The sequence below is a fragment of the Lygodium microphyllum genome, chromosome 7, assembly GCF_053477565.2.
Source record: "Lygodium microphyllum isolate KBCC chromosome 7, Lygodium_microphyllum_v1.1.10, whole genome shotgun sequence".
Lineage (NCBI taxonomy): Eukaryota > Viridiplantae > Streptophyta > Polypodiopsida > Schizaeales > Lygodiaceae > Lygodium > Lygodium microphyllum.
The window spans coordinates 4,572,986-4,593,043 of record NC_141141.1 but is presented as its reverse complement, the minus strand read 5'-3'; the positions used below and the strand labels follow the sequence as shown (position 1 = coordinate 4,593,043).

Sequence of the window (20,058 nt, the reverse complement as noted above, 5' to 3'; positions counted from 1 at the left end):
CCTAGGTCACTCTCTCCTTATCTGAGCAGATGGATTATGTATAGTGTTGTGGGCTGATCAGATGGATCATGTACAGTGTTGTGGGTTTATGCATAATTGCCGAGGCAAGAGCCTCTTGAACAGGTACAGGGTTTGCTAATTGCATTCCCAAGCAGATACTTGTGTGGAAAACGCTGTTTTCTTGAGATTTCTCGTGTGAAATCTCTCAGGATTCAAAGGGCAAGTGGCCCATAAGGTGCGGGAGCCCGCTGGCTACGCACACAAGTGATTGGCAGGTAAAACAGGGCCCAAAACAGGAAATTACAGCCTGCTGTATATTTTTGCAGGTTTAGGTTTTTGGACATTTTTGGTGTCTATTTGCTCCAGAAGCTTCAAGGAAGCTCCAGGGACACTGTACATGTATTTTGGAGCAGTTTAAAGACAAAAACCAGAAAATTCAGCGTGCTGAATTTCTTACCAGGTAGGTGTATGGAGGCACCTATTGAGTAGGGATAATGACCAGGTCAAGTTGTATTGCCGTTATGGTGTCGAAATCGGGTTGGAACTGTGTTTCCTTCTCCACTTTGTACAGGGACAGCTTGTAGGCAGGTTATTGTGGGATTATCCCTTTGTTAATGAATACCGCCAGGGGCGCCTGACTTAGGGGCCAACAGGGTGTCTGTGTCGCAACAGGAGCATTCTAGCTTCCTGTATTTCTTCTTGGTTCTATGTCTTTAAGTTCAGGTAAAGTGGGCGACTGTGAATTGGGTGAAAGCATTTATATATTTTGGTTGTACACTACTGCCCTTTCCAGTGAATAGGTCGGTTTAAGCAAATCACATCAGTACCTCTCCTTGCTCTCTAATAGCCTCCCCCTCTCTCACAATGGCTGGAATAGACTCCCAACAGCCCCTAAAAACATTTTCCCCACTTCTATGGGGAAGTGTTGTCAAGTAGCAACCTTCTAATCCCATTTTTTAGCATTATTTAGCTTATTAAATTAATTTTCAGATTATTAATTTTGATAATTAATTTAATAATTATTCCGGTGCTCAAGAAATTAATCCCACCAGCCAATAATTAAATTGGCTAGGCCAATTTGTCTTCTAAGTATCCCTGGGCAGTTATTGACCCTTAGACCGGTATTAATTAATTAATTAATGCCTAGTCTCTAATATCACCATTGACATTGGTGGCCAATAAATTGGTCTAGGCCCAAATCTGATATCGGGTACCACCTAGTATCTATTAGGGATAACTTATTAAAACTTTTGCCGTTGACACCAATTGCATTCTCGGGGTCCTTGGTTTGTTACCATGAAATAACTAGCATGTGTATCGCATGTACTAAACAACCTTGCACATTTGATTAATACTTTAATCAAATGTTATTGGTAAGATTAGAGCATCTCAAAATTTCATGTCCCCATGACATGTATTGCCATTTGCAACTCTTTCTACCCTCTCTCATTGGTAGCTCATGCTCAGTGTGACTGCTATTCATTTAGTTTGGCTGCAGATTTTTTGATTTTCAGCCATAGACAATGCAAAGACAGCATGGATGGAGTCAAAACAATAGCCTATCTTCTCCTCCAGCCATGGGGAATCCATTAGGCAGCTGTAAATCTCAGTTCTCAATAGATACAATTATTGTTTTTGACCTAAATAAAGCATTTGGGGCTGAAATTCTCTCTCTCTCTCTCTCTCTCTCTTTTTCTCTCTCTTTTTTTTTCGTAATCTCTCTCTCTCTCTCTCTCTCTCGTGGAGATCTCAAGCCTTGTGCACTTTTAGGGGACCTTTTTTTGTGGACAGTGTGTTTCTTCATAGTTCTATTGTGAGAAAGCTCATAGGTTATGAGAGACAATGCAAGCATACACCAGAATTCTGGATAGGTTTGCATTCCTCAGGTTTACATGAGGAATGCTTCAAGAATTTGAGCTTAATTACTGGCTGTTTTCTCTAGGGTTTTGGCAAGTTGAAGTCCTTAGGTGGATGTTTGAATAGTCCAAAGTTGATTAGAGTCCAACAATGAAGGCGACAAAGTCATTGAGCACATGTGGATTAGCTGTATCTTGAGAAACTATTGGAAATGCAGCCTTATGTGTTTAATTTGAAGATGTCAATTCTAATCATAAAGAAATATGGCGAGAGGTGCCAAGCTTTAGGGCCAACAAGTGTTAGGTGTCCTCAGGAGCATTCTAGCTCTCATTACATGTGTTTTAAAGTCGCTGAATTAACTGTTTTGCTGAATGAAGTGTTTGCATTTATGTGGTTAACTGCCCTTTGGGTGTTTGAAAGCCGGTTTCACCTACCATGACCACAAGGGTGGTGGATATCTTCTTTTGAGTATTCGTATGGATCTTTTTCTTGGATGAATTTTGTGGCTCTCAAGTTATACAAAGTAAAGTCATCGTGCACGACCATCCTCAATGGTGTCGATGATGAAGCAATGATAATGTAATGCTGTCAATGTTGTGAAGAGTGAATTATTGCAAACGTGGATCCAAGTCGACCAGTTTGAAGTGGTAAGAGGGAGATATGCTTACACGATACTGCTAGGAGATTAGTTAGTTTATGTATGAGTTTTTATGTGTATCAGTGGGTTGGGCATATTATTTTCCAATTGTGTATTGGCCTATGATTTAGGCGCTAGGTTCATTGGCCAACCAGCATGATTATTTTATTATGATTTAGGCTGGCCAACTTTTTCATGAATAGAGCCTATTTTTAGACTGGGGCCTCTTCCTTAGTTATCTTAGCATACTTTGACATCTACAGTTTTTGTTGGAGAGAGGAGGCGAGTGCTAGTGTCCACTCAACTAGTGACTCATTGTTGTATTCGGCTGTCTCATGTCTTGGTGTATGGATTCCATTTCCCAAACATTCTTCCAAGTTCTCTTTGCTGTGTTCTTTGCTTTCTTTGTAGTCTTTCTCTTCTCTTGTGTTATACAAATTTGTAACGTACCTGCCTTGATTACATGACAAGTAATATTTTAGTAGTCGCTTAGAGTTTACCTTCTAGCCGTCGCCATCCGTACTCTAATCAGAATGATTGGATTTTGTCCGGCTAGTTAATCGTAGGTCTACTGTGCAGGGAAAGTGTTCTGCCGTTAGCCACGGAGAACCAACCTGAAGGTTCCTGATTGACCTAACAGAATCACCAATTGACTCACATCTGGAGGTATCCTTTGAGAGGCTTCTTGTCTAGAAGGAGCGATTGCCATTACCCTTGGTTCATGGAGTATAACACTGTTTTCTAGTAGCAAACTAAGGATTTATGAAATCCCTCACAGTGCTTTGGTACAATTGTCGTATCTTTTCCCCAAGATAATTTACAGTTCGGGTTTTGAGACCAAATCCTAGGTAAGTCAGCGAATCGACCCTTCCCAGAGTTTCTTCCTAGCGTTCGTTTTTGGGGAAACCTCTCGGCTAACTGAGACCACCTTACCATAGGATTGGATTCATCGGGAATCCATCCACTAGCTTCTCTCTATGGAAGTTCTTAGTTATCTAATTACCTACCACATTACGTGAAACATATAAAAACAACTTCACCCTTTTATGCATAGCTGTTTGTTTGCGTAATTTACTCTTGGACATATAATTAGAATAAAATAAATTAATTGATTATGTTTCATAATGTGTGTTCTCTCGTCCATATAGGAGAAAAGTTACAATTTCATGTGCTGCCTCATTCGGTGCATTTGCATGTCACCAAGATCAAATCCACCTACAACTAGCGTTTTTAGGTGTCCCAAGTAGAACTTGGGCCATACAGGGGACCAAGTAGTTCTTAGGTGCATAAAGGATTTACTAGCCAGAGCCTCCCTGGCACCCTATCCACCTCCTACTTAATACGATCCTTGCTGGGAGACCTCTCGCCATCGAAGCTGGACCATGCTTCCGTGGTGGTAAAAATATCCCCTCTTGGTATGGAGATTCAACACCTATCCTTGGGGGAGGTATAGGGCTCCTCAATTTATATTTGTTCCAATACTTAATTCAATCAAGATCTAATCTAGAAAATCACAAACAAGATTGATGTCTTCAAGTAGTTATGACTTCAATCAATCATGTAACTTTTAAGTGATGATTAATCTAGTAGCAATTGACACTTGAATTTCACATAATGAACTCTTTCCCTTGGAATGTAACTAAGGATATCTAGATTTTGGGATCTCTAACTTCCTAGTTTAAGGTTTATTCTTGTAACCAAGTTTCTTGGCCTTAAGTCAATTTCTTTAGTTATTTTCAGTTTTTAATTTTTTTTTTCTATCAGAGCTCCTAGATTAAAACTATATCCTTGGCTAGTTTCTTCAAGGTTTTGTTCTTAGTAAATTCGTCTTGAATTCACTAGTCTTCTTTTCTATGGGGTTAACATTAAAATTCCTCATGATTTCTCTTGAGTTCTAGGTTTTTATAGTTCCCCTAATAGTTTCTAGCCTATAAGATGTTCTAATAATTTACTAAGTGAATGCTCTTAAGATTGCAATATTTCTTAAGAAACTTATATTATTCCTATTGAATTTGAATAGAAAATTTTTAGAAAAACTTGTGGTATTGCGATTGGTAAATGGTTATTATCCGCACCCGTGACTTCGCTAGTGACTCTCGTGCTCGCAACTCCAACTGTTGTTTCCATGTTAGTAGGGTCATTCACGATTTCCGCTTTTGAATTCTTTTTCTTCGGGGCCATGATGGAAATATGATTCGTAGAAGAAGAAGAACACGGCAGTAATACTGGTTGGCAAGGGTGTAAGACTCTCAATGATGATAATGGTTATTGCGGGATTCAATGATGTAAGCCTCGCGGATGGTTCTTCTTGTGAGAGTGCGCAACGGAAGAGGAAATACGAACATGGAGGGAGAGAGAGAGAGAAAGCAGAAAATAAGGAAGAGAAATCTGCACTGACTGAAATGAATGCTGAATACACTGAAATGGACTGATCAGTCCCTGCATGCAGCCCACAGCGTCAGTGAGGGCACCAGATCAGGCTGATGACGATGGCAGCACCACCACGGGGGAGGAGTGTCGGAATCTGCAAGAAGACAAGTGACCAAGTGGGGAGGGGGGCTGCCAATAAATAGGCAACGGACAAACCCTAACCCTAACCCTAACCCTAAAATGGGCACAAACCCTAAAATGGGCGCAAACCCTAAAAGTGCCCTAAAATGGGCGCCCCACAACAGTGACCAAAAAGGTGGCCGGGCAGCCAGTGGCTGCCCACTAAAAGAGGCCAAAAAGAAATACACATCCTAAGATAGCCAGTCAAGAGTGACTAGCCTCCCCCATCATAACACATGACAGACATGTTAGAGCTCCTAATGTCCTCGTCTGACTCAGACTGAGGCTCGCAGGCAGGAGATGACAAGGCATGACAAACATGACTGCTAACACCCCCTCTCAGATCCTGGATGTGGTTGAAGGCCGAAGAAGAAATGGATCCGGGGATGGCAAGAGGAACTTCTTCCAGCATTTCTCCTCGGGATGTGTCCCTTTCCCACAGTGTGGGCACTTCGGTCTCTCTGAATCTGAGTCAGAGCCTGAAGAACTGTCCTTCTTCTTAGCCTTTGACTTCTTCTTTTTCTTCTGTCCTCCCGAACCTGCAACAAAGGCTCTAGTGGAGTCGGATCCACTAGCACTGACCTCTCTGAGTCGCTCGTCATGCTCCAAGACAAGCGGGGATAGCTCCTCCCATAGAAGCTTCTCATGGGTCCTCGATGTAAGAAGGCTGGTGTAGAAGACATCAAATCGAGGCGATGGCAGCTGAGTCAAGAGAATCATAGCCATGTCTTCAGAAGATATCGTCCGACCGAGGAATGCAAGCTCATCCCTCATATCCTGTAATCTGTTGATGTGGTCCTTCATGGAAGGACTATCATCAATAGCGAGCATCCGCAACTTCTTTTCAAGAGATATCCGGTGGGCAAACGTCTTCTGCTGATAGAGAGACGCTAGCTTTTGCCACACGTCCGCTGCAGTCTTCAACCTGTGAACATGAACAAGGACAGAATCCTGCAAACTCAGAAAGAGGAAAGATCGGGCTCTAGAATTGAGCCGATCCCATAAGGCTGCACGATCCATAGATGTCCCATCTGCGGGATCCACCATAGGCCGGGGAATAGGAACAGAAACAAGCTCCCAAAGATCGAAGGAGTCCAAGATACACTCCACCTTGCAGGACCATAGAGAAAAGTTGGAGCCATCCAACCGATCCTCTTTGGGCAGCTGAGGAAGTACGGGTACCTGTACATGGGGTACCAAAGGCTGCATCTTCGGCCCACTGGAAGGGGCTCGTCGAGATACATGAATAGAAGGGGGACGAGAACGAGGAATAGACTCCGTATGACGATCCTCGCGATAGAAATCACGCCTCCGTTCAGATGAATGTTGAGACAATAGCTCATCATCTGAGTCATCAAAACCTGTAAACTGATGATAAGACATCTTCCAATCTGCAAAATACCAAACACCAAAGAAAACTGTGTCAATGCCGAAGAATGACCACCAGAAGAGTCACCAACCACCAGAAGAACCACCAAACTCCAGGAAATCAGGTCGCCTATCACCAGGAGGTGAAAACGCAGCTGTGTAGGGCACAAAATCCGGAGGGAAAGTTGCCAGGCACCAAAAGGCAGCCAAGAAAAGAAGCGCCAGCTGGAGATGAGACGCCAGGAGGGAATACGACCACCTTGGATGCAAAACGCAGCATGTAGTGGAGTCGCCGAGCTGAAGAGAAGGCCGCCCAGCTGAAAACGTAAGGAGACAGGGCTGGTTGATGACGTGGCAGCCTCTGGAAGGGGCTGATGCAGCAAACGCAAATATTCAGACCACCTGGAGGGGCTGCCTGGCTGTTGGAGAGAAGGGGGGCAGCAACAGATGATAGGTGTGGTCTCTCTCCAGTCGATGAAGACCTCCGTGCTCTCAGTTTGGCGATGATACCATGTGAGAGTGCGCAACGGAAGAGGAAATACGAACACGGAGGGAGAGAGAGAGAGAAAGCAGAAAATAAGGAAGAGAAATCTGCACTGACTGAAATGAATGCTGAATACACTGAAATGGACTGATCAGTCCCTGCACGCAGCCCACAGCGTCAGTGAGGGTACCAGATCAGGCTGATGACGATGGCAGCACCACCACGGGGGAGGAGTGTCGGAATCTGCAAGAAGACAAGTGACCAAGTGGAGAGGGGGGATTGCCAATAAATAGGCAACAGACAAACCCTAACCCTAACCCTAAAATGGGCGCAAACCCTAAAAGTGCCCTAAAATGGGCGCCCCACAACAGTGACCAAAAAGGTGGCCGGGCAGCCAGTGGCTGCCCACTAAAAGAGGCCAAAAAGAAATACACATCCTAAGATAGCCAGTCAAGAGTGACTAGCCTCCCCCATCATAACACATGACAGACATGTCAGAGCTCCTAATGTCCTCGTCTGACTCAGACTGAGGCTCACAGGCAGGAGATGACAAGGCATGACAAACATGACTGCTAACACTTCTTACCTCGTGGAGAGCAATACTTCTCTCTCTAGTAGATGGAATAGGGACGAGAGTAGAGGTATGACTTCTAACCAAATTGATAGAATAGTATTAAGTTCTTTAGTGTCTTCTCTTCTCGTATTAGAGTAGAAGAGGATGAGAGACCTTTAGTGTATCCCCTTCCTTGGGTTGAATGGAATGATGTCTCTTCATCTTGCGGAATAGAGTCTCCTCCTTCTCGATTAGCGTCTCGTCCTCGTCAAGATTGCTCGTCCTTCTCCTTGGTTATCCCCATGCCCTCAATTTATAGTTTTCAAAAAGAAGGGGGGGGGGGGGGGGAGGAGGAAAAAGAGAGGACGCTTGCTTTTTTAGCATTTTTCGATGACAAAGAGAGAACGCTTTCTTTTAGTGCTTCTGATGACATCATTGATGACGTCAGGGAGGGAGCTCCATTTTTGTAGCGCGAAGATAAAAATTTACGAATCTATGGGCGAGCACCGCGTGGCGTGTCATCGGGTGGCCGTCACTCCAAGGTGGCGACCAAGGCATAGACCTTGGCATCTTGGCCTTGGCATACTTGGCAACGGGCTACGAAGGCTTCGTTGGCGTTGTTGGCTGTGCGCGAGAAGCTCCCACTAGCTTGTAGGAAAAACTTACCGGGAGGTCACCCATCCCAGCAGTGTCGTCACCGAAGTGCGCTCTATCTGCTAGGGTAGTTTTTTTTGTTGTTTTATACTACAAACATAGTTTTAATAAGCTAGTCTTGGGAGGGTCTCCCAAGTTTTTCTTCCATGAACTAGCATATAATACCTCATTAATAATAATAATAATTATCTTCATAATGAGAGTCAATTTCGTAATTAGAGCTATTTTTTTAAATAAAATAAAATAAAATAAAATGTGCAACATAAATCAATTTTCTTTGGAATGTATACGCACATTAAAATAAACTAAGTAATGGGGACATTACAAAATTCTCATGCTTCCATCGCTATACCCCTTTTCGACATGGTATCAAACATCCATGTTGGCAACTTGGTGCTGCTTTTTGTTGCTGCCAGTCTGTCCCCACACCGTTGCATTGCTGATCAGCCTCTTCTTGATTGCTCTTGCACAAATCACCAATCCGCTGCTCCAAATTGGCCATTTTTCAGCCCTTTAAACCTTGTATTTCGACATCAGCTGCCTGCTTTTGCATTTGTGCAGTCTTTTTTTCCATTTTGCCTGTATTTAATGCTCTTACAGGCTACGTTTTGCCTAACAGCATCTGCATTTTCAGTATTTCTTGTCCCTACAAGCTGGTTGACTATCCTGTCAGGCCTCTAGCAGTATTTCCTAGCTGTAAACAGTCCTTGATCCTCTATCGGTCGTGTTTGCTGAGGTTTTCCTTATTACAACAGCCGTTTTCTGATAAGCTGTTCTTTTGCCTACATGTGAACTTGTGACGAGTAGAATTGTGTTGTGTTTTGGCTGTACTCTCTTTGTGTATCTCTTCTTTGCCTTATGTTCTCATTCTATTCTCTCCAATAATGGCACCTCCCTGTGGCTCAACTAATTATAAGCTTTATGGTATTTATTACCTAACCTAGAGGGCCATCATGAAAGCTCGCTTCATGCAAAAGCACTTGTGGTACATGGTTTTAGGAGCTATTGTCCGTCCCCCGATTCGAACTCCTCTTCCAGATGATTGGGACCTTGACAACTATGAGGCAACGATTCTTATGTGGGATTCAAATGATGCCCGTGCTTACTCTGCTATTCTTTGATGCATCTAAAGATGTTCTTCTAGTGGTTACCTCATGAAAGACACCTTTAGAGGTGGAGAAGCTGACAATTACTATATGAGACTCCATCGACCATGCAAGCTATAACCTCCTATGGTCAGCTTCAACAATTGAAGTTCGAGCCAAAAGACACCATCCAATCATTCCTACTTTGTGTTATACACAAATGAACGTGCAGAATAGGGCCTGGAGTCCTATAAATAGGACTCAATTGCCCTAACACCGAAGTGTCCTTAGTGCTTTCGAACTGAGTTACCTTGTAACCATCGTGATCAATGTCTACTAGCACCCATCCGGATGTCCAGGGATGTAACAGGTGGGTAGAGTAGGGGAGTAGAATACACTTGGGAATTAATCCTAGAGTTGCCACCATGCATGTGGGAAGTCTGCACAGTGGAACCAAATGTGGGCATGGAATGACTATGTTGAGAAACCACTTCTTCAGTTTACACACTTCATTCAGGGTTATGCAATGATAGTCCCAAAAAGGGTTGATACCCACATTTTGGTCATTTTCTTAGTGGGCGTCCACATAGTGGTGCGCCACCCTGGACAACTTATGCCTACAAATAGGCAGCCACTTCATTCATTCTTTACCACCGCCAACACCCACTTCAGTCCTCGGGAAGCGTGCCAGAAATTGGAAACTCCAAGGGTTGGATTCAACAAGGCTGAAGGTGAATTTTAGCTAAATTCAGGTGGAGGACTAGCCAGCCATTGAATTTGGGGCATTTACATCGTCCACGAAGTGGGTGAAGGCCAATTAAGTGTCCGAATCAAGGGGCAAAATAGATTGAAGACTTGCTTGTCACTTTGGACAGCAAGGGGAGTTGAAATACCGAAAGGGATTGGGAGAATCCCATTGTAAATCAACTTCTTTTTCAATAAAGCTAAAGAAATACCGAAAGGGGCGCCAATTTTGGGGCCAATTGGGTGTGCATTGTCCAAGATCAATAGGTAAATTTGTATTTTCAGATTTGCAGTAATTGTTGTTGTTGTAATTAAGTTGAAATCAGGGATTTACCACCTATCCATGGAAGGAAGGTTGGTTACAGATAGCAAGGGCAAGAAAAAGAAGACATCTTCTATACCTTCGGGACAGCAGGGTGCACCGAAGGTAATGCCAAAGTCTTCATTTGAAGCTCCCAAAGATGCTAATGAAGCAAAACAGTTGGTACCTATAGGGCAAGGAATGCAAATGCAAGGCCATTATGGAAGTGCAAATCCAATGGATTTTGGATAGCCGGGCATGCATGCTATGATAGGGCAGCTAGGATATATTGGGGGTAGCATGATTTTTCAAGCTATGGTTGGACAGGGATTACATACGAGAATGTATGGCACAATTTCCTATGGTATGGAGCAGCCAATGCATGGTGTGCAAGACCCAATGTATTGAGGTATGGCTAGAAATGTCATCAGGTGGTGATAAATTTTGAAGTTGCTTTAGTTATTTAGCTATATAAATATTTGATTTTTCTTTTTTTCTTTAGTTGTTGTTTCTTTTTACCCCCAGAGTTCTGTTGGATCAAGCCGGGACCTTTGCATGGCTAGAAGAGGTAGCCATTGGGACAAATTGGACTAATGGTTTGCCTGAGTCTTAGGACCAGTTCCATATTGAATGGGCACTGAAGAATAGAATGCCAGTGGTTTAGGACTGTGTGCTTATCCATTGGAGATGGTGCGGGACAATGAGCTTGGCCAAGATAGAAGATGCACATGTGAGAATGCACATGGAATAAAAGTCACCGTAACTGAGCCACATTACACTTTTTGATGTGGTTGCAATGATAAAAGTTACTCAGAATAACTTGAGGAATGCACGTGTCGCCATTCCTAAAATTTAGGGAGTTTCTATTTTTGGATCCCGGAATTTGTTCGCATCATTATCTTTGTTTTTTGCACGAGGATTAATTCTTTGGTCTGTGCCGAGGTCAAATTATGCACCAAACATGGAGAATTTTAGACCGGAAGGTTTAAATGGGAAAATTGTTATATGTATGCCATGTGGCACAAATTCCCAAAAGAGAGAGAGAGAGCATTTAAAAAAACGTAATAGGCATGAGGGGCATATCTAAGAGTGAGTTTTGAGGAGTTGAGGGCAGATGACTGCAAGAATATCAGCTATGGAGAGTACTTCTTCGACTCTAACTCATGTACGGAGGTAGAGCTTGCTCCTTGTGGTTAACTCTCTCTCTATTCTTAGAGGAAATGCTCTGCATGATAGGCTAATTCCATCAAAGGGTTTTTCAGCTCTGATTTAGTGCTGTTTGTGAAACTGTTTTAATGTTGGAATGAGGCTTTCCTAAAAGGGATGTTGTTTTGGATACGTTGGACAGTAAGAACAATGAATTCAGAGATCTAGACAGTAAGAACAGTGAATTGAGAGATTTGCAGACTGCAATTCTGTGCATGAGTCATTGAGTTTTGGTTACAGAAAATGCTTTCCTAAAAGGGACGTTGTTCTAGACATGCTGGATAGTAAGAACAGTGAATTGAGAGTTTTGTAGACTGAAATTCTGCACATGAAACATTGAGTTTTGGTCATAGAAAATGCTTTCCTAAAAGGGATGTTGCTCTGGACATGCTGGACAATAAGAACAGTGAATTCAGAGATCTGCAGACTGCAATTCTGCACATGAATCATTGAGTTATGGTTAAAGAAAATGCTTTTGCTAAAAGGGATGTTGATCTGGTCACGCTGTACTGTCCTTATGCAGTTGGGATTTACTCAGAAAAGATGAAAACCAACTGTTCACAGGTTATGTATTTTGGAACATTTCATTTTTGTAACTTTTTATCTTTGAATTGATAAAGAAATATCGAGAGGGGTGCCGGTCTTTGGGGCCAATCTGGTGTTGAGCAAGGGAGTGAGGTCTCTGTTTGTGTGTGTGTGAAAAGACCAGGTGTTAATTGAAGGAACTACCGTTTTATGTGAGTCATAGACCGGTTTTAAAAAATATGCATAACCCCATGTATAACACTGTTGGCATGATGTTGGGGCACAAAGTGACAAGTTTGGCAATGCATATATGCAGTCCACTGTGTTTGGGACTCATGGTATTAATGCTGGTCATGCAAATGTGCCATATAGTGTTGGTCATGAGGAAAAGTGCAGCTAGCAATGCATGCATTGTATGGGAAAATGAATCTTGGTATGGTTAGTAGTATACAAGCTTCCATGCACAGTCACATTGCAATGGTCCAAAGTATGCAAACAAGCATTGTGAGATGTATATAGATGAGTATGAGTTTCACCCGGGCACTGAAACTATACTTTTGTATTAGTTTATGATCAGTTTGGTATGAGTTTTTGCCTTAGTTTTGAGATATAAATTATGATCAATTTCAGCTTAGTTTTTAATCAATTTGAGAACCGTTTATGGGCATTGTTGAGATTAGTTTTGCATCAGTTTTTGCATTAGTTACTGATGAGTTTTCACAATGAGTTTGTGATGAGTTCTCAGCTTAGAAAGTGATTAGTTTATGATAACTGATACTCAATTTTCAATAGTCAACAGCTGGTTCCATGGATAGCAGCATGTTAGTAAATGCCATTGATAGTTTTAACCATGGTTTATGCTGAGAATATACTTTACTATGGTTTTGAAGTCGGAACAGTTGAGAAACATAAGTTATGGATGCATCCAATGGGTTTCTAGCAACGGTCCTAGACTAATTTTCAGTTTTATGCTGATGGATTCTATTCCAGCCATTGTGAGAGAGAAGGAGGCTGTTAGAAACCAAGGGGATGCTATTGATGTGATTTGCAGTCACCATGGACCAGTCCTACAGCAAGTGACAAGAATTTGGAGCCCTCCAAGAGCAGATGACAATAGTCCAAGGTCCTTCTGGTGCAGATGATAGCATATAGGAGGGTGCAACAGTCTTTTTGGTGGTCCTAAGCTGTAGGTGATAACTTCCATGGCTATCTGAGTAGGGCAGCAACAGTTTTTCAGTGTTTCTTTGAAACCGGTCTATGACTCATATAAAGCGGTAGTTCCTTCAATTAACACCTAGTCTTTTTACACACACATACACAAACAGAGACCTCACTCCCTCGCTCAGCACCAGATTGGCCCTGAAGACGGGCGTCCCTCTTGGTATTTCTTTATCAATTAAAAGATGGAAAGTTACAAAAATGAAATGTTTCAAAATACGTAACCTATGAATAGTTGGTTTTCATCTTTTCTGAGTAAATCCCAGCTGCATAAGGACATGTACAACATGACCAGAACAACATCCCTTTTAAGAAAGCATATTTTGTGACCATAACTCAATAATTCATGTGCAAAAACGGAGTATACAGAACTAACTCTATATTCACTGTTCTTATTGTCCAGCATATCCAGAACAACATCCCTTTTAGGAAAGCATTTTTTGTGACCATAACTCAATGATTCATGTGCAGAATTGCAGTTTTGCAAAACTCTGTATTCACCGTTCTTACTGTCCAGTATATCCAGAATAACATCCCTTTTACCCTGGCATCATTCTAGTAGTAAAACAGTCCCACAAATAGTACTAAATCAAAGCTGAAAAACCCTATTCATGTGTGGCATGGTCATCACTTTCTTTAGTTCCTGCATTGGAGAAACCAACAACTGCTCCTGAACCTAGACAGTGAGGCTCTTGCCTCAGTAGAAGTGCAAAGAAAACACTGAACTGTACCTTCGATGGATTATGTGGAGTAGTTTTGGTTCTCTTGATTTTTTCATTCCATCTTGTCTATTCTTTTGAGCCCTTTTCTTTTCTCTCTCTTTTGGGAATTTGTGCCACATGGCATACATGTAACAATTTTCCCGTTTAAATCTTCCGGTCTAAAATTCTCCATGATCAGTGCAAAATTTGACCTCGGCATAGACTAGAGAATTAATCCTTGTGCGAAAACAAAGATAATGACGCGAACAGATTCTGGGGTCCAAAAATAGTAACTCCCTAAATTTTAGGCATGGTGACCCCTGCATTCCTCAAGTTGTTTTGAACAACTTTTATCATTGCAACCACATCAAAAAGTGTAATGTGGCTCAATTATGGTGACTTTTATTTCGTGTGCATTCTCACATGTACATCTTCTGTCTTGGCCAGGCTTATTGTCTTGCACCGTCTCCAGTGGCTAAGCACACAGTCCCAAACCACTGGCATTCTATTCCTAGTGCCCATTCAATATGGAACTAGTCCTAAGGTTCAGACAAACCATTAGTCCAATTTGTCCCAATGGTTGCCTCTTCTGGCCATGCAAAGATCCTGGCTTAATCCAAGAGAACTCTGGGGGTAAAAAGCAACAGCAACTAAAGAACGGAAAAATAAAATATTTATACAAGTAAATAAGGAAAGCAACTGTAAAAAGTATCACCACCTGGTGACATTCTCCGCGATGAAACTTTGAAATTTCTCTCTACAACATTCTCTCTCATCCCCCAGCCATCTCTCAAGTTATCTTAGCATTTTCTAGCAGTTTGAGCCATTAGGGGAAGAGATTTTAGTCAATCTTTGCTGTAAACCCTAATTTACACTAGAAATTGAGGTTTTGACAGCCGCCTCAGGATGCGTGCTTAGAATTGAGAGCCTAGGATTTAAATTTGAGCAGTTGAAATCAAGGAATTTCAAGGAGATTCAAGAGACCAGTCAGCCAATATCAGATTTGGGGGTAAATTTATCTTTCAAGGAGCGGGGTGAAGGCCAATCCGTGTGCAAACCAAGGGGCAAATTAGTTTGGAGGCTTGCTGGTCAGTTGACAACAAGAGGCACTTGGATTAGCGGAGGATGTCAGAGGATAAAAGTTAAAGAAATACATAAGGCTAATCCTCTGACGTCAGAGCTTTCTATTGTAATCAAAGAAATTCCACAAGGGGTGCCAAGCGTTGGGGCCAACAATGTTACATGTAGTGCAGAGCATTCTAGCTCTAGTTTAGTGTGCTTTAAAGTTGCTGAATTTGTTTTTTTGCTGAACTAAATGTTGCCTTATTGTGGTTTATGTGCCCTTTGGGTGTCCAAAGGCCGGTTTCAAAAAGCTTCAATTTTATATCAAGCTTAGAAAGACATGCACAAAATTTCGTACATGTACTGATGTGGAACAACTGATAATCACAGTATTAAGGTTCATGGCTTATGCAATGGTGAGACGCACAAAATTTTGTACATGTACTGATGTGGAACAACTGATAATCACAGTATTAAGGTTCATGGCTTATGCAATGGTGAGACACACATTACCACGCGTATCTCTACATATGCCTTTTTGCTTGTAGGCTGGATGAAGGAATTACTATTCTACTGTATCGTGAAATCATAGCTACAACACGAGTGGAGTAATTGTTCTGAAGATAGGGATAGTAATACAGGCCTGTTGTGGAGTACAAGACTGGAAAATGCTGCTAACACAAAGGCTGTTCACAGTTTTATAGGTGTGAGCAGGCATATCCTCATGGGTAGATGATGTGGGACAGTGCACAGCATGTAGGGCTCGGTAAACTTCCATGACCAGGGCAACTGAGCCTAGAGACTTACTGGTCTGACTTGTGTGTACTGTTTGATTGCATTTTTCTGCTATTGGCTGCTGTATGGTTAGTTTCTTTAAGAGACTTGCACCTTCCACTTTCTGCCTTTGCTTTTTCTGCTCAACATCTAAAGCAGATCAAAATAGCTGCCAAAGATTCAAAATATATCTAAAGTATGGTGCTGAATAGCTGATTGGTTTAAGAAATTAATGCAATCAGGCCTTATTGTTGGGAGGAAAAGACAGACTGCCTGCCTGGCTGGTACAGAGAGAGCTCTTTGCAACTGGTATAGTGATTGATCCATGTGCAGCCATCTTGGTTATTGTGGTCACTATTCTGCTATGTGCTGGAATAAAAGAGGTAATTGAAACCTTCAATAATGTTTATAACATTTAGTTATGAAATGTTTTCAGTAGTTCCTTGTTTCTCCCTTCATACAAGTGTAAGGCCATTCATGCTTATTCTTACAATAGAAGAGTCAGCTTATAAGTTGATCAAACTACCATTTATCATTCTTAATATTTGTGCCTTCTTGCTTGACTTACAGAGTGCAGTTGTGCAAGCAACCGTAACTTCTGCCAATGTCTGTGTTTTAGTTTTTGTGATTGCCACTGGAGCTGTCATAGGCTTCAAAACTGGTTGGGTTGGCTACAAGCTAGCAGATGGGTGAGCACGTAAATAACCTGCATTTGATATTTCAATAAAGAGGTCCTGTTAATTCAGTTTGTGATTTTGATTTTTAACATCTGGCCATATCAGTGCTCTTAAGAAGGGTAATTTATTCAAACTAATATTGGAAGACACTTGGGATGTTAAACATCTAGCCATGTATCAGTGCTTTTAGATGGATAATTCATTCAAGCTAATATTTTCAGACACTTAGGATGCTAGAAAATTGTGCAAATTGCCAGAGTGCAATCACAAATATCTAGCCTGGGAGAAATAGTGATCATCACATGGGCAGGAAAGATGTAACGAAGGTCTAAGAGACACAGAAAATGTGTGTAAAACAAGTACCCAGGACCTGTGACTGAGCTGCTTGCAGCTTGCAAGTGAGAATGGAGGAGCAGACTTTGTGGTTACGAAAGGACTCGGCTGACTGATGTGCCACTGGAGGATGAACCTAAGCACTGTAGGTGATAGCCAACCATCACCTCCTCAATCCTCATCCGAATCCCTCAGGCCTTGCCCCAAAACATCCAGCAACCCCCTTCCATCTACCTGGGAGCCATGCTGCACAATCTCCAAAGATGTGCTAAACATACTCTTGCATACTCTTGTGTCAACTGAGCCTCAGCTGCCCTTCTCATGCAAAACTGTGGCCCAGCAAAAGTAACCCTTACGTTTTCTGGAAGAAAAAAGAGAACCCTGCAGGTAGACACAATAGTTAAAAATCTCTACTGCCTCCCCCATATACAGGAACTGTAATATAAGTCTGGTGACTCAAGCTGAGAATGTGGTAAAGACCATTACCTTGGTTTTCCCTAGCTTTGCCTCTAGATCCTTGAATTCCACCCGTAGTCCTTGGTTTTGGCCAAAAGATTGGGGCAAGCTTTTCATACGGGGTTGAGGGACAAATTTCTATAGTGCGTTTTGACTCTAGGAGTGCCATCAGACATGATATGGGGCATATATGCACTATATGTGTGGGTGATGGGATGAGTTACGAGTCAAGTGCCTCGGAGGAATGTTTGAAGACATTGCTAGCACCATTGGAGTGAAGTAGGTTTGCCAGTTATCACCTACTTTATTTGGGCTATACATTGATGAAATCATGGACTACAGGGCGTTACATTAGCATTAGAGTCACAACTTGTAATCTGACATGAGATTCAATGATGTGCACAAAACCACATTCGCTCATGGAATCATGATGGTTCACACTTGATAAGTATGCCCTTGTCTTGTTTAGGGTGGTATGGGAAATTGCTAGTGAGAGGGGTGTACATGGGGGGCATGTATTGCAAGTGGTGGATACGACAAGATAAGTTTTTTGTCCGGTACTCGTGCTCCAGTTTTTGTGTTGAGTTGATGTGTATGCTTAGAGATTTTTGATTGTATTGATAATTTGAGCTTAGGGAGCTTCCATTTGGAGGCCATGACAAATCACCATTGATAGTTAAAACCTTGACTTGCAAGGCATTGGAGTTTTTGTTTTGACAATTGACTTAACATTTGATGTTAATGCTGTAGCATGTTAATTTAACATTAAATGCTATTGTGGTCTTGATATTTCATGTTAATGTTATTGTTAATGTTAATTTGAATTTTAACATTATTTGTTAATGTTAATTTAATGTCAAAGACATAAAAGAACAAGAATCTCGTATGTCAAAGAGTGAGGGAGACTCTAATGTCAAAGGGGAGAGAGACTTTGAATCTGATGACAAAGAGATAGCATGTTGTGCCTATTGCTTATTTCACTGACAGATAGAGAGGGAGATATATCAACATACACAGTGAAACCAACCTTTCTTCTTGAATAGGGTGGTAAATAACCTGATTAAGCACTAATTATAAGAAGCATAAAATTCACGTAAATTAAAAATGCATACTTTACTACTTTAATCTTGAACATTGGACACCTTGTTGGCTCCAAAATTGGCACTCCTTGCAGTATTTCTTTATCTTATATTGCAAATGAAAGGGGTACAACTGAAATCCTTTGATCTCCTCTACTGACCCAAGTGTCTCTTGTTGTCAAAATTAACCAGCAAGCCTCCAAACCAATTTGTCCCTTGGTTTGCTTTCACCTTGCTCATTGAAAGACAAATTCAATCTCAAATCTGATATTGGTTGATTGGCCTCTTAAATCTCCTTGAAATTCCTCAATTTCAGCTATTGGAATTCAAGTCCTAGGCCCTCAATTCGGAGCACGTATCTTGAGGTGACTGCCAAAATCTTAATTTTTGCTGTAAATTAGGGTTAACAACAGAGATTGATTGAAATCTCTTTCTCTGATGGTTCAAACTGCTGGAAAAGACAGATAACTTGAGAGAGGGATGGGGGATGAAAGAGATGTTGTAGAGAGAGAAATTTCAGAGTCTCATCATGAGAAACATTGAAAAACTGTTACTGGCTTGCTCAAATAACTATGGAAGCTGTCGCCTACAGGTTAGGACCACCATTAAGATTGTTGCCCCTGGTTGTATGCTGTCACCTACACCGAAAGGACCGTGGGATGCTGTCACTTGCTCTTGGAGGGCTCCATACTGCTGTCACATGTTGTAGGATTGATTCTTGGTGGCTGCGAATCACATTTATAGCCTTCCCTTGCTCTCTAACAGCTCATTCTCTTTCACAATTGTTGGAATAGACTTTCACTAGCCCTTAAAAACGTTTTTCCCACTTGCATTGGCAAGTTTTGCCAAGTGGTAGCCTTCTAATCCTATTTTTTAGAATTATCCAACTTATTTAATAATCATTGTAGTGCTTAAAAAATTAATTTCACCAACCAATTATTAAATTGGCTAGGCCAATTTGTCTTCCAAGTATCCTTGAGCAATTATTAGCCCTTAGACCGACATTAATTAATTAATGAATGCCTAGTCTCTAATGTTACCACCACCAACATTAGTAGACAATAAATTGGTTTAGCCCAAAATTTGACACCCGGTACCACCTAGTACTTGTTAGGCATAACTTATTACAACTTTTGCTCTTACAGAGAGTAAAAAGTGCCTTGGTGTTCTACGTACGAATCATCAACACTTTTGTGTGAGCGTAAGAGTGAGTAAAACCCAACAAACCCCCTTGGAGTGAAAAGTGATCAGCATACAAGGATCATTCACCAAAGGAGATCAAATTTAAAGCATTGTGAAATGCTTCAAATTTGTCACGAGGAAGAGCTTTGGTAAAGATGTTTGCCACATTGTTGTTGGTAGGATAATAGACAAGGCTAATATCCCCTGCATGCAGCCTCTCTCTGACAAAGTGGTAATGTATCTCAATGTATTTTGTGCGTGCATGAAACACTGGGTTCCATGGCATTGCAATGGCGCTTTGACTATCAGTAAACAAAGGAGTAGGTTCCATGCCAGATATATCAAGATTAGCCAACAAACGTCTCAGCCATACATATTTAACTGTAGTAGTGAAAGTTGTATTGTATTCAGCTTCAGAAGATGATGTGACAACAAATGGATTGTTTCTTGCTAAGCCAAGAAATGCAAGAAGAGCCAAGAAAGAAACAATTTCCACTTGTAGAGTGACGAAAATCAAAATCTCTAGTCCAATTGAAATCACTATAAGCATGTAGCTGCAGCGGCCCTCTCTTGGCATAAAGCAATCCAAGAGTCCTAATGCCTTGCAAGTAA

At 41.6% G+C, this 20,058-nt stretch overlaps 1 protein-coding gene across 1 annotated transcript in view; it reads left to right on the top strand.

The window, feature by feature from the left end:
* Positions 1 to 20,058, top strand: part of LOC148033135 (cationic amino acid transporter 2, vacuolar-like) — an 81,425-nt gene that overhangs the window by 12,482 nt on the left and 48,885 nt on the right. Inside the window, exons 4-5 of the mRNA XM_087680872.1 lie at positions 15,962 to 16,102; positions 16,290 to 16,408. Coding sequence (XP_087536998.1) covers positions 15,962 to 16,102; positions 16,290 to 16,408 — 260 coding nt within the window. The remainder of the gene's footprint in view (positions 1 to 15,961; positions 16,103 to 16,289; positions 16,409 to 20,058) is intronic.